The sequence below is a fragment of the Borostomias antarcticus genome, assembly GCF_949987555.1.
Source record: "Borostomias antarcticus genome assembly, chromosome: 23".
Lineage (NCBI taxonomy): Eukaryota > Metazoa > Chordata > Actinopteri > Stomiiformes > Stomiidae > Borostomias > Borostomias antarcticus.
The window spans coordinates 8,394,717-8,409,197 of NC_140256.1; the positions used below are offsets into that span (position 1 = coordinate 8,394,717).

A 14,481-nucleotide genomic window follows, 5' to 3' on the forward strand; every position below is an offset into this window, starting at 1 on the left:
TCCGTGTGTCCGAGATCGAGATGGAGGGCTGCCCGCGCGATTGCGGCCCCTTTCTGGTCGAGACCACTGAGAAGCTGTTTGTCTTCGCAGTGGAGATGGACAAAATGGAGGACTGGACACAGAAGCTGTGTGAAATAGCTTTTCCTGTAGGTTTAATCACCCACACAAGCATGCACACACAGTGAACCGCATTACTTTCAATAAGCTTTAAAGCAACAAAAAAACAACACAAAAAACATTTAGGCCTACTGCTGCCAAATTCATGGCATTTTACTTCCTTAAATTTGCCACTGATGATCTTAAATGCAAACAGACATTTCAGGAACTCAAAAGCTACCAGCTACAGTATAAGCCTCTTAATCACAAACAGACTCACTCTCGTGGCTCACTCTATCCTCAGCCACATTGCTATGACAATCTATAGTTGATTCCCTGTGACACCTCTCTGGGTTGAACCCATCCCCAAAAAAGAATCCCCAACTCTTAAGTAGAGGGTGACCTACCTAGGGTGTTTTATGCATTATGATATTGTGTATCCATTATCCTGGTTCTTAAAATCAGATCTAGAACTGTACTGAGTGTCTGATCATTTGTTCATGTGTGTGTGTGTGTGTGTGTGTGTGTGTGTGTGTGGGCCTGCACAGTTGAAGTGGGGTGATCAAGGAGGGCCGAAGCGGTGCAGTCTACAGAGGTCAAAAGTGGAGGCAGTAGATGAGGGCATGGAGGACAACTCTCTCTACAGCGGAAGAGACACTGGTGAGTCTGACGCCTCACACACACACACACACACACACACACACACACACACACACACACACACACACACACACACACACACACACACACACACACACAAACACTTAACTGCCTTTTAAACAATCCTTTTGCTTCCAATGATCCGTATCCTGTGAAGGAGGAAGACCACTTAAGTCTGATTGACCCAAAGCATGAGGCCATGGCTGGGGCTAGTTCCCAGTGTGTCTCTGGCCATTAGGCCACCCTCTTTGTACAAGGTCAACATTTGAGTTTCCAAGTCTCAGGCAGAGCTAACCTGTCATTAGCCCAGTCCAATCCACCTTCCCTACAACCTTCCCTACTGCCAATTCTGCTGAGCCCTGGGACTGGAGTAGAGCTATTAGACTTGCTGAGACATTGGAATAGAGGAGTCATTTTTTCCTTGTTATATTTCTTTGTTTCAGACGGAAACCTTAATATGACGTATAACAGTCCTTATATTGTACTTCAGACTTCACTCCGCTGTGTCGCTCTGTATTTTCCAACAGTGGTACGGACTTACTGCAGCTGTAGCCTACAGCCTGCCTGTGGCCTGATTAGCTTAGCTACCCCGAGGGTCAGTGCTCACTTCTCTTCCTCCTGCTCATATTGACTAGCGACAGCAGCAGAAGTGCATTACTGACAGCAGAAGTACTACGTGGTGGAAAACTGTGGCACTTGGTTCCTCTTCCTGTGGTTGGCTGTGTTGCACCCATGTCTTCCAGTTTGCACATTGACCACCAACTTATCAGTCAGAGGACCAACTTCCTCCTCTCTCCTCCCTGCCTCATAGCAGTCAAATATAGACCAACCAACAAACTGCCTACCCTGCACTGTAGTATACGAACTACAGCATGAGAGTGGGGTGTTTTCCACAGAGCATTTGGACTTGTCAGCAGTTAGTTTCTTCTCACTGATACAGGTTTATCTGCAGTGTGACAGTTCCATCTCCATCAGCAGTACTCTAATAACACAGTGTACACGATACAGTGATTGAGGCCATGCTTGTGTCCATGCCTGATTGTCTGTAACCTCATTTGTGTGTGAATAGATACTGTAGATGCCAGATATAGATACATGTATGTCAAGCAGGCATACAACCAAACAAGGAGACATTAGTAGCAAACTCAGAGCGGTCTTTGTTTCCTTTTCCGACAGTGGTCACCCGATTACAGTAGGTCGTTCTCTGTGGTGCAGTTCAGAGCATCTCACACACAATAGCACATTTAACAGTAGGGCATGAACAACTTCAACAGTAGTAGGCTCTCAAGGTGCACTTGGCAGGCGAGGAAGAGGAAGCAGCAACTCCTTAACCGCAACATCCTGAAGACAACACCTGGCAAACACACACACATGCACACGCACACTCCCCCAAACACACACACACATAAACACATGTAAACATATATACATACATATCCATGTCACCCCAAGATACACACACACACACACACACACACACACACACACACACACACACACACACACACACACACACACACACACACACGACATGCTCAGAGCCAATGCGGTTAGATGTGCTTGCAACTACTCTGCTCCTCTGGTTCTGCGTCTCTTGGCTGCTTAGCATGACCCTGCTAAGGTTGTGGGGTCAATCTCTGTGGTTGCATACGAGCATTCAACATCTGCTGAATGTCATAGTTACAGTATGAATTCATGCAGGCGCACTGCAGCACATAATCTGCAGAACAGAGCAGAGCAGAGAAAGAAGATTACGGTAATGTAGGGAGGTAAAAGAGGAAGAGCTCGTGAGAAAAAAGACAGAAAGACAGGAGGGAATGAGGAACTTCAGCTATTGAGGTGGAGTTGAGGTGGAGCTACTGTAGCAGTCATCATGACACACAAACACACACACACACACACACACACACTCAACCACACAGTGTGTCTATCTTTAGAACAGGCAGGGGAGGAAGTGGAAGTACCTCGTCAATCTCACCATCCATCTCAGTAAGAACATCTTGTCAATCTCGGTACGCTCTCCCCGTGTGTGTTGGTTTCATGTTGAGTTTGTCCGCGGCATGGTTGACGTCAAGCGACAGGTCAGACAGAATGAATGAGAATCACAGTACATTACCTTACATTACAGTCATTTAGCAGACGCTTTTATCCAAAGTGACTAACAATAATTACATTTAACGTAAGAAAAGCCAATGTTCTACTACTTGCCAGAACTCACAAGTGCATCTTCTTTCTAAAACAAGTGACTAAGAGCATAATCTAGTGCTGAAGGCAAAGTGCAAGAATAGCAATCTAAAGTAAAGTGCAGTACAATACAATACAATACAATACAATACAATACAATACAATACAATACAATACAATACAATACAATACAATACAATACAATACAATACAATACAATACAATAAGTGTTTAGGAGGGAGGATTGTTGTAGTACTTCTTGAAGAGATGAGTTTTGAGCCTGTGACGAAAGATGGGCAGCGACTCTGCTGTCCTGACATCAGTGGACAGTTCATTCCACCACTGCGGAGCCAGGACAGAGAACAGCCGTGACCGTGTCGATCGACCGCAGGGGCCTCGGAGTAACGGGGCAACCAGTCGCCCCCAAGGTAGCAGAGCGTAGAGGTCGGGAGGGGTTGTAGGGTTTGATCATGGCCTGGAGGTAGGAGGGGGCTGTTCCTTTCATTGCCCTGTAGGTTAGCACCAGAGTTTTAAACTGGATGCGAGCCGCTACAGGGAGCCAGTGTAGGGAACGGAGAAGGGAAGTTGTGTGGGAGAACTTGGGGTGGTTGAACACCAGGCGAGCAGCAGCTTTCTGGACAAGTTCCAGAGGTTTAATGGCTGACGCCGGGGCTCCAGCGAGGAGGGAGTTGCAGTAGTCCAGGCGGGAGATGACCAGGGCCTGGATGAGTACCTGCGCCGTTTCATCAGTGAGGAAAGGGCGAATCCTCCTGATGTTGTAGAGCATGAATCTGCAGGAGCATGTGACGGATGTGACATGTGCAGAAAACGACAGTTGGTCACCCAGGGTCACACCCAGATTCCTCGCAGTCCGAGTCGGGGTTACCACTGTGTCTTCAATGGTGATGGCCAGGTCCCGGTGCGGGCAGCCCTTCCCCGGGAAGAACAGCAGCTCAGTCTTGTCCAGATTGAGCTTGGTCGTCATCCACTCCAAGATGTCAGCCAAGCACCCAGCTATGCATGTCTCCACTTGTGTATCAGAAGGGGGAAATGACAGGACCAGTTGGGTGTCATCAGCATAGCAGTGATAGGAGAAGCCATGCGAGCGAATGACAGAGCCCAGAGATGTAGTGTAGAGGGAAAACAGGAGAGGACCCAGGACAGATGGAACCCCCGTAGTCAGACATCGACCCTCTCCATGTCACCTGGTAGGAGTGTCCCATCAGGTATTGTAGGATGCAAACAGGAAGTGTGCAGAGCCAGCGACGCCTTTCTCCTCGAGGATGGAGAGGAGGATCTGGTGGTCTACCGTATCAAATGCTGCTGACAGGTCTAGGAGTATCAGGACAGAGGAGAGAGAGTTCGCTCTCGCGGCATGGAGTGACTCCGTCACTGCAAGCAGGGCGGTCTCTGTCGAGTGGCCAGCCTTGAACCCGGACTGGTGGGGATCTAGGAGGTCGTTCTGGTGGAGGTACGAAGACAGCACGTTCAAGTGTTTTGAATAGACAGGATAGAAGGGAAACCGGTCTGTAGTTTTTGACATCAGAGGGGTCGAGAGATGGTTTCTTTAGGAGGGGGGTGACTCTGGCAGTCTTGAAAGCGGAGGGAAAGCATCCTGATACAAGAGATGCGTTGATGAGGTGGGTTGAATTGCTGAACATCAACCGCTCTTGTATTGAACTGGGATTGCTAACAATATGTAAAACTAAGCCTGGGAAGTAGTTTCTCCACACTTCTCTCAAAGCCAGATCAGTTGGCCACCACACCACACAAGTAGTGGTCAGAGCATTGGACTCCCACTCGGGAGACCTGGGATCAGACAAGGTGGGGATGACTTTATAGGACTATACCCCAAACCTCCACATGTTCATCCTTTCACTCCAACCTTTTTATCCCTTACCTCAATTCCACAAGTAGAGTAGTGGTCAGAGCATTGAACTCCCACGCAGGACATTCTCAGAGATTACCGTCTACTTACTTCACCACCTAAAGGGAAGTGCATACAGCAGGTAATGACTTTTGTCCAGAAACAGAAGTTAAACCAATTGCAGCAAAATAGCTAACGTTACAGGAATCATCAGTGTAACTGCTTTAGCCACTGACCACTACCATTAATGTTATGGAAGCTGCTGCTAGTTGTTGTGAGCTCATGAGCTAACTGGTTATCCCGCTCTTATTGTGCTGGAATAGCATTGAAAGCATTGGAACTGATGTGTCCAGGCGACAAGACCTATTTTAATTTATCATCAGACATTATTTCATGTCATTTCAATTTACAGCTATTTCAGTGGCATGACTAGCTTCCGTCCTACCAGTCCTGAACAGAAACAAGCCAGCTACGCACATAAGCCAGGCTGGACCTGGCCTGGTTACAGGAAAAGAATGATCACTACAAGCGGAGAGGCAGTGGAAAACACTTAACTGTCTCCCACATTGGCAACACTGTCTGCATAGAAAATACTGAATGTATCATAACTGATGGAGAGTTGGTGCTGAACTATACTACCATCACTATCTGTATTTGTCTGCAAACATACCTCTCTCACCAGGTGCGAATCTAGACAACATAGTTCACATTAGTCTCTCTCTCTCTCTCTCTCTCTCTCTCTCCCTCTCTCGTTTGTGCCCCCCCTCAGTGAGGGACTTCAGGGTAGTGGTGAGGAGAACAGAGGCTTCAGACCGCTGCAGGCTGAAGGGATCCTGCGTCTTACGGACCGACTTCGACCACCTCCTTTTGAAGGACGCCAAGTCGGGGGACATCCTCTATGCCTGGCCATACCGCTTCCTCCGGCGCTTTGGACGCGACAAGGTAACATCCTGGGGAAATTAAGATAATGAATGATAAACCCTCATAACCACGGGGTCACAGGTTTGTGCGTCTATAACAAGACATGAAGCCACATACAGTAGGCCTACATTCAGTAGCTTGTACTAACTGGGGACTATTGTTGTCCCACACCCGATGAAGGGTGGAAGGGATATTAGAACAACCCATGTATGTTTGTTAGTGTGTCCATTCATTTGTCGCACATGTACCAGAGCCCACCACTTGGGGTCGCTCACTAGCTTTGCTTTGTACATAAGAAACTATGCTTGGTATCTCAGAAGTCTATTCTACTCAGGAGACCGTCTACTTTCCAAATCCACATAGTTCAGAGCTTGAGGTGTTTAGTAGTAGTAGTAAGTCTTTTGCTGCTTGAGCTAACTGTTATGATTCTCATGCTGCATTGTGGATACAATTATTAGTCGTTATATTTCACAACATAGATCAGATTATTCTCATTTTGGTACTTCAATCATGTTGGATACTGTAGATCAGAGATAGAGTATGGCTAGGTAATATTATGTGTCCAATCATGGTGAGTTATGCATGACCTTAGGTAGGGAGACTATGGGACTATCTGATAACTGATCTTTGCCGGGCTGAGGAGAGTCATTTGTGTGATTTCTTGGATTCCCAGAATTGAAAGAAAGTGCTCAGGGGCCCTTCTACTGTACGTTTTACACATTTAGACCTAATACTATGCACATAAAATGAATAACATTTCACATTCATCATATTCATGTAGAAAAGATTTCCCACTACTTCATTACCATAAAGGAGCATGCATCATGGGTGGAGGACAACATGTTTATTGTTTACACCTGGCTTGTTTTACGTATCAAGGTCAGTCACTTCACAGATAAGGCAACAAAGAAAATACTCTTACAAATAGAGATTCTTGTTATGATCGAATGTATGAGAATTGTCGTAATTTGTCTGAGTGAATAAGGGATTTCACTTGACACTCAGCTGACCAGGGATGAATCTTCCCTTCTCAGGTGACGTTCTCGTTTGAGGCTGGCCGCAGGTGTGACTCTGGCGAGGGCAGTTTTGAGTTCGACACCAAGCAGGGCAACGTGCTCTTCCAGGCTGTCGAAGCGGCCATCAACCTCCAGAGGACGAGCCATTCAATGAGAAAGGCCTCAGGTTGCCAGGAGGTGGAACCAGCACCCCAGCCCCGCCCGCTACACCAGCCTGCGTCCGACCCCAGCATCTACGGCTCCTCCCCACCCCAGCAGCCCCGCCTCCCCCAGGCCAGGCTGGAGCCCCCTGGGGACAAGGTCCTGACGGCGGTGAAGAGTCTGACCCTAGACACCCGTGCTGCCCCTCCCAGGAAGAACCAGGTGAAGAACATCTGCAGCTGCCCCCTCCTGCCTGGGGAGAGCCAGACGTACTCCGAGATCACCCTGATTCCGGAGAGGGGGGGCGAGCAGGGGGAGCAGACCTCCCTGCCTCTGCCCCCCGGCCCCCAGCCCCCCCAGGATTCAGAATACTCCCTCCCCTTTGACACCATTAGCAAGAACCTCATGGCTAATATGCTGAACTCCCAGAAGGCCCTGGGCCATGGAAGGGTGGAGCTGGGCTCTGTTAGGCCGGGGTGTGATGGTGGTGATGAGGCTTCGGACCCGCTTTACGACAGCATAGACGATTCAGTTATCAGATCTACCTTCCTGTGCAGAGCCGAGAGCTCCAAGCCAGCCTATCAGAGAGCAGAACACATCTATGACGAGCCGGAGGGCTGTGCAGCCATGATCTTGCGACCTGGGTGCCCTCCCTCGCTCTACGACGACCCTGAGGAGGTCAAAGGTAATGCCTGGAGGCTCATGGGAACTGTATTCGACCCAAATGGCCATGAGTATCCCTACAACCCTCATGTGGACGACTATGCCGTTCCCAAGCCTCCCAAGAGAGCGTTTCCTCCAGTGAAGACCGATCAGGACGTAGAGGAGGACTCCGCTTATGATAACGTGATGGTGAAAATGACAGACAGGGAGAACAGATGAGGAAGCACACACACACATACCACAAAAAATACCACACACACGCACGCAGCAACCATCAAGGACTGATGTTTGGCTGCATTCCTTGATCTGATGTTCCCCATCTATTAACCGAATATGTTAGCCAGGCTGAGGAATCACCGGTATTACTTGTATTCTTTGATTTATCTTCAGGACTTTGAATAGACTTGCAATGCAAAACGTCAGTACTACAAGTACTACTTCAGTATTACCAGAGCTGTTGCTATTTCCGTATTAAATTCCCTCAAGTAACTTCAATTACTTCAAATTGTGGAGCCTGGCCTCTTCCCTTGTAGTACATATTTTGTCCAATAGGTGGTGCCAATGCTCCTTGCTAACCTGCCTGTTGTCCATCTGGAACAGCTCAAAGGGGTTTATTGTACAGCAGGCATTTATTTAACCTCTCTCTCTTAACAAGCATGAATATTTCATTTATCACTTTTGTACATTAGCAAAGAAGATTCATAAATAAATGTGGACCTGTGAACTTCTACTCGGTGTCTGTCTGCTCTGAAGGGGCATTGATAGGGTAAAAAGTTCTGGACCTTGTTTATATTGTTTGTATGCGAAGAAATTAATTATCTAGGTCTTCCTCAGTAGTTTCCATGTGCTACTGATGGGTCTGAGAGCAACTCTGGATTGTAGAATGCATACATTTCTCCTTTAATCCTTTCTTCCTGCAACTTTTGAAAGAATGTTAATTTTACCTTCGTTTCTACCTTCTTCTCCAAACAGCTCAGAGAGGGATCACTCTAGTCCGCAGGATGTGTATGATGTTTACCAGCCGCTGCAGTACTGTGATCCTGTCAGTCAGTTGTGCAGCTATTCAGCCAATAGACCCGTGCCTCAGCTCCTGCTGGCTGGCTGCCTGTCCCGCTCTGCCACTAATGTCTTTTCAGTGTTCAGGATATGAAGCCAGCAGCCCGGAGGGGGAGCAGAACGACCCATGCCCATCAGAGGCTCAATATACAAATCTCCTGATAACTCACTGCTGCTTTTTCCATTTTTCCATACAGAACTGAGCTGAACATGAGACTTACTAAGAGCCAGGAAGAGTCAGGAAGTAGGCCTCTCTCAGAGTGAGGGGTTTGGGCCAGCAGGGTGGAGAGCGCTAGGCTATATATAATATAGCAGAATAATTCAGGGTAAATAGAAACATGAGGGGTGTAAACCATGGGTTAGATTACACCAGCTTCCCTCTTAATACCCCTGCAGTGTATGTGTGTGTGTGGGGGGGGTGGGGGTAGAGTTACACTCTTCAACTGTTTGTGATTACTGGCCATTTATTGCATATTTCTCCAGTATTGTTTGTTTTCACATTATGTGATCATGATCATCGATCACGGTTTCACAATGTACACATTTTACGGTACAGTTGGTTGTCAAAATTAAAATGTGGGAAAGTTGATATATTTTGTTAGATAGTTGTATTGAAATGATATACTCTTTAATAAAAACATAACTTATAATACTCTAAACAAAATTAGTAATCATACAATTATATTATCAGGTTAGTAGGATTTTTTTTGAAGGTCTCATGAATAGTCAACTTGAAATAGTGAATAGAAAGGCAGCGCCCAGGTAGAGCCATCACCTTCCTCCCTGGTCTTCCCAGGTTGATGGTGCTTCCTGAGGTGTTATACATGTATGTAGCTCAGGTCTTAAGTAGTAGATCATCTTTGATAACAGGAAGTGGAACAAAGCAGGGCATTGTTGACATCAACACAACGAGGAGATGGAGAGACTCTTCGTGTAGTTCATGGAGTTCCAAGGGACAAACATTAAAACCATCTGTGGGACCCCCTCTCTGCTTCTCTCTCTGCCTCTCTCTCCCACTCACTTCCTTTGCTTCACTCTCTACCCCTCTCTGTCTCACTCTTTCTCTACCTATTTTCATCTGCCTCTCTTCCCCTTTCTATCCTCTTTCTCTCTCGGTCTTTATCACCTTTTCTGACCCTCTCTCCTCTCTCTCCTTTCTCTCCCACTCTCCAGCACCGCCACAGCCTGGCAGTCTCACACAGAGACAGAAGAAAACATACTGCAGCCCCTTTAAATAATGGGTTCCAGTTCTAAGACAGAGAACAACAATGCACAGAGACACTCTAGACACTCTACATCCAGTTGCACCTATTGGCTGCAGCCAGGCAGGCAAGCAGCCAGGCAGGCAGACCTGCAGACAGAGAGACAGACATGCCGGTATCCTCGGGGGAGAGTTAAGCCGTTCACCAGACGGTCCTAAGACAGTTGGTGTAGCTCTCTCTCCTGTAACACTGTTCGTATGGTCAGGAATGTGTGTTATAGTCACAGGGGGGAAATGGTTGAGAAGGGCTTCAGAACAAAGACACATTCATTGCTTTTGCTCAGCTGTATTCAGACGGTACTATATATAGTATATATATATATATATATATATATATATATATACTCCTGGTAGAATGAATGAATAAATAGATGAATATGTTCCATTTGCACACATACTGTACTACAGAGCATCATTCACCACGGTTATGGTCCAGATCGAAATGCCCCCCCTCTTTCAACCCTTGTTATGGTAATACAGTTAAAGTTGTGGTTGAAGGTGTATGTCTCTATCAGCTGATATCATCACTGCATCTGAAGTGGTAGCGCCAGATGACCAGTAGTCAGGCTTATCCACTACCCAGTCTGGCCTGGTTAGTAGTAGTCCTCTTCGTAGTTCCTGGAGGGGCTGTAGTCCATCATGTCCGTCATCTCTGCCATGCTGTCCCTCACGTAGGACGCCATCTCCTCTGGAGGAAGAACATGTGTGAAGGAGAAGTCATCACCACAGAGACCAGGCCAAGAGGAGTAATATCTTGCCAAGATTCTGTTCCTATTTCAATAAAATTATACTCAAGGTATCCATCCATTCTTCCCTCCTGTAATCAGAGATTACCACAAGGAGAGGAGGAAGAAAGGATGCATTGCTAGAGAATCCAGACAGGATAGGCTCTCAGTAAAGTTCTGTCCTTCATGCTGATACTGAGATTAACCTTTGACCTGGGTTTACAATCTGTGGAATTTCCCCCAGAAGCAGATCTAGGAGCTGTTCGTTCATTCCTAATTCTATCCATGACTATTAATGGGGAGAACTTAGACCTGACCCCCACTATAGTTTACAATGACAACTCCCTCCCTGCACCACAGCAGACTCTCACTGCTCTCTACACCTGTTTTGCCATCAGGGATTGAACCCTAGTCCCTGGCAACTCAAGTTTAACTGTTATTCTATCCTGTGGTCTGTGGGTGAAAGTTTTCCTTGCAAGCAGGACTACCTAATCCTGGTTCTGAACCACCACTGCCACACCCACCTGGACCCAGGACACCCAACACGGCTGTAGCGGAGACGCTCCCTAGGTCGTTACGGGCAACACAGCGATATGTCCCAGAATCCTCTAGCCCCGCGTTCTCGATCTGCAGCCAGCTGGACAGCTCATACTTCATAGGACCCCCGCGAGACTGGACAGACCAGAGTAGAGAAGAGAGGAGGGGGTTAGAGGGGACTGACCAGAGAGGAGAGGGTTAGAGAGGACTGACCAGAGAGGAAAGGGTTAGAGAGGACTGACCAGAGAGGAGAGGAGGGGGTTAAAGACTAGACAACACAGACCAGAGGTAAGGAGTGTTAAAGAGACCTCAGAGAGACTAGACAGAACACAGGAGAGAGGACAGGGTTAAAGACTACACAGACCCCATATAAACTGTGCCACAGTGAATGGAGATGGTGTACAGTTAGGTTTTGGCACCATTTTGTGACCAAACCTATAGATCTAGCACTAATATAAATGTAGGTGTAACATGGCTAGGAAAATGGAGACAGATACTTTATTTGAGGAGGTATATACTTCAAAGACAGTGTAAATCTGAGCTCCCTGGTTCACCTGCACAGAGATGTGTGGGTCATCTCCTGGCAATACAACATCTTTTCCCTCCTTCCTCCACTCGACTAGGGCCATGGGGAAAGCAAAGACCTCACACAGGAACACCATGGTGCTGCCCGTCAGGTTGACCTGGTTCTGGGGAGGTACCTTGATGATGGGGACTGAGAGAGAGAGAGAGAGAAAGAGAGAGAGAGAGAGAGGGAGAGAGAGAGAGGGGAAGAGGTGCAGAGGGGGAAAGGGACAGACAGAGAGAGAGGTGTTTACAAGTGGTTTCCTCTCTCAGGACTCCTCGGCTGCCTGAGAGGGTTCGGCTCCTGGAGCTGTTTAAAACTATAAATCTTCCCAGCCACACCACAGGGAAATTACAGGCCAGGCCAGTCAGCCTCAGAGCTGGGGGAGGAGGGGACAGATTCCTTCAGCTTGCAGCCCTCTGGCTGGGGGGGAACCTCCACAAATGGTGGCTAAGGAAAACACATTACTTGTTTTATAGACTTTGCAATAGACACACACACACGCACACACACGCACACACACACACACAACACAATCCTACTGGAAGAGACTCTAACCCTAAGCCTAACCCTGCCATTAGCCCTGCTTAATCACATAATGAACACAAAATAAAAGAGACGTTCATAATTTTCCAAAGCGACACATTGAATCACTGCGTAAAGACAGGTTGCTGTGAATATGAGTTACGTGACAGGGTGATTCTAGGTTGTGCGTATTTTTTCTTCCCCCAGGGGACCATGTCAGCACCTTTCAGGTGCGCACACACACTCATTTACGTTCATCATGTTTTATTGCTTGGTTGGCAACACAAGTGTAGTCTTTACCTGTTTTGCATGGTCCTTTGCTCTTTATTTTGAGTTCTTTATTTGAAAACGTCGCTTCTTTAAACTGACATGCATTCATGTATGTCCTCCCATCCTCGCCACAGAGCGCTTCTTGAGTTTTACAGACGCACAACGGCTCGGCGACCTCTCCCTCTCCAAGATTAATGTCGTCGATTTGGCAATGAAGGTCCTCGCCACAGAGACCGTAGAAGATGTTATCGCCATGATCGCACGACTGTCCCTCTAAATTCCCACATTCCTTACAGCAAGCGCAACTGTCCAAAACGAACCCGGCTCTGCATCCCATCGCCTCGGGACATAACTCCGGCACACACTCTCCACAGTCGGTACCGTTCCTATCATCATACTCATCTTCTAAGTTATCATAATGTAACAGGTCGATGACGGAGTCTAAGTCATCATCATCAAGCTTTTTGGGGAAGCTCTCACAAGTTCTGATGCTCATTAAAAGCACCATTCCACAAATAAGTATTCCCCATGCCATGTTGATTGTGGCCATGGTCCTCTAAAAATCTTAATAAGTTGATACTAGTCTATGAATAAATGAATACACAATCTGAAGCCAACTAGGCTACAGCCTTTCCGTCTGCCGACATCAAAGTCTTTTTCCTCTTTCCAGTTGTTGAACAGCAGCTGAACAGAGTAATTCCACGTGAAAGTCCCTTGAGAATAAAGAGCATTCCTATTTGACTAACAAAAAAACTAATCCATTCAACAGAACGTCAGTCTGTACCTCTTTTACAAAAAGCGAGACATTAAAAGAATCATCCATCTCTGCGCGCGGCAAGGGCAACAGTAGGATACAGTAGTGACGTCTTCTGATGTCAATGGATCCAACCTCACACGCGCCGCGTGCCCCCCATCTCCCAGCTACTTAACGGCAGCTCTCGAGCATGATTGAGAACAGGCTTCAAATACATCTACCCATGAGTATGGGCCATACTGGAGCTATGTCTTCTATCCCCTATAATGCGCGTCGTCTATTACTCGTGTCAACGGTGGTCTGTTTCTCTCAGGGGTAGCTGTAACCGTGGACGTACACGTATAGAGAGTCATATGCTAAAGTGAACATTCTTCTGGAGGTGTTCTCAAAGTTTGGATAGAAATCTGAGATGCATTCCACAGTTTGTGTCCAGGACCAAACCACCCACCACATGATGGCAGTGTAGTGCTATTCATGTAGTGTGCGTGAGTGCGTGTGTGTGTTTCTTGAGTTCAAGGTATTACACACACCACCCACGGTAATCAACCCTAGCCAGGTCATATAACAAGCGTAAACATTTATAAGCTTATCAATATTTATAAACATGCACTATTACTATATAGTTTACATGGTCCTCAACACTCGAGAGATTAAACTAATTAAACGGAAATTCCCTCAGTTAAAAAAAACACATAGGCTATATCATGTTATAGGCCTATATGTAATCACAGGGCTGCCTGTCCGATGTGGTGATGAGCAACATCGGCGCCCCCCAAGAAACCGTACTGTCACCTTTCCTGTTCACCCTCTACACCTCTGACTTCAGCCACAACTCTGGTACGTGTCATCTCCAGAAGTTATCATGACACCTCCTGGTGTCACCTCCAGAAGTTCTCGGATGACTACTCTATCGGGGGCTGCAACAGTGAGGACAAGGAGAAGGAGTACAGAGCTGTGGTCGGGAGATTCGTAGATGGTCTGAGGAAAACCAGCTCCAGTTCAACATCAGCAAGACCAAGGAACTGTTGGTGGACTTCCGGCAGAGGCCCCCAACCCCTATTACCATCCAAGGGGACGAAATTGAGATGGTGGACTCATACAAGTTCTTGGGAGAGCACCTGCACAACAAACTGGACTGGACAGACAACACTGAGGCGTCCTACAGGAAAGGACAGAGAAGACTGTCTTTCCTTAGGAGGTTCAGGTCCTTTGATGTGATTAGCAGGCTGCTGCAGACATT

The 14,481-nt window shown here is 47.1% G+C and overlaps 2 protein-coding genes across 2 annotated transcripts in view; one reads left to right on the plus strand and one right to left on the minus strand.

Moving 5' to 3' along the window:
• The window catches only part of dok2 (docking protein 2), a gene marked incomplete at both ends in the record, with an annotated part of 8,686 nt that extends 919 nt beyond the window's left edge, over positions 1–7,767 (plus strand). Inside the window, 4 exons of the mRNA XM_084457505.1 lie at positions 1–146; positions 645–756; positions 5,577–5,749; positions 6,763–7,767. The exon at positions 1–146 is cut by the window's left edge and continues 163 nt beyond it. Coding sequence (XP_084313631.1) covers positions 1–146; positions 645–756; positions 5,577–5,749; positions 6,763–7,767 — 1,436 coding nt within the window. The remainder of the gene's footprint in view (positions 147–644; positions 757–5,576; positions 5,750–6,762) is intronic.
• A 2,691-nt stretch (positions 7,768–10,458) lies between these two features.
• kazald3 (Kazal-type serine peptidase inhibitor domain 3) lies at positions 10,459–13,037 on the minus strand (the record flags this gene model as incomplete). Its single annotated transcript, XM_084457506.1, has 4 exons — positions 10,459–10,553; positions 11,115–11,262; positions 11,682–11,842; positions 12,518–13,037. 4 exons carry the CDS (start codon positions 13,035–13,037, stop codon positions 10,459–10,461), a joined length of 924 nt encoding a protein of 307 aa, XP_084313632.1.
• Positions 13,038–14,481: the final 1,444 nt, after the last annotated feature.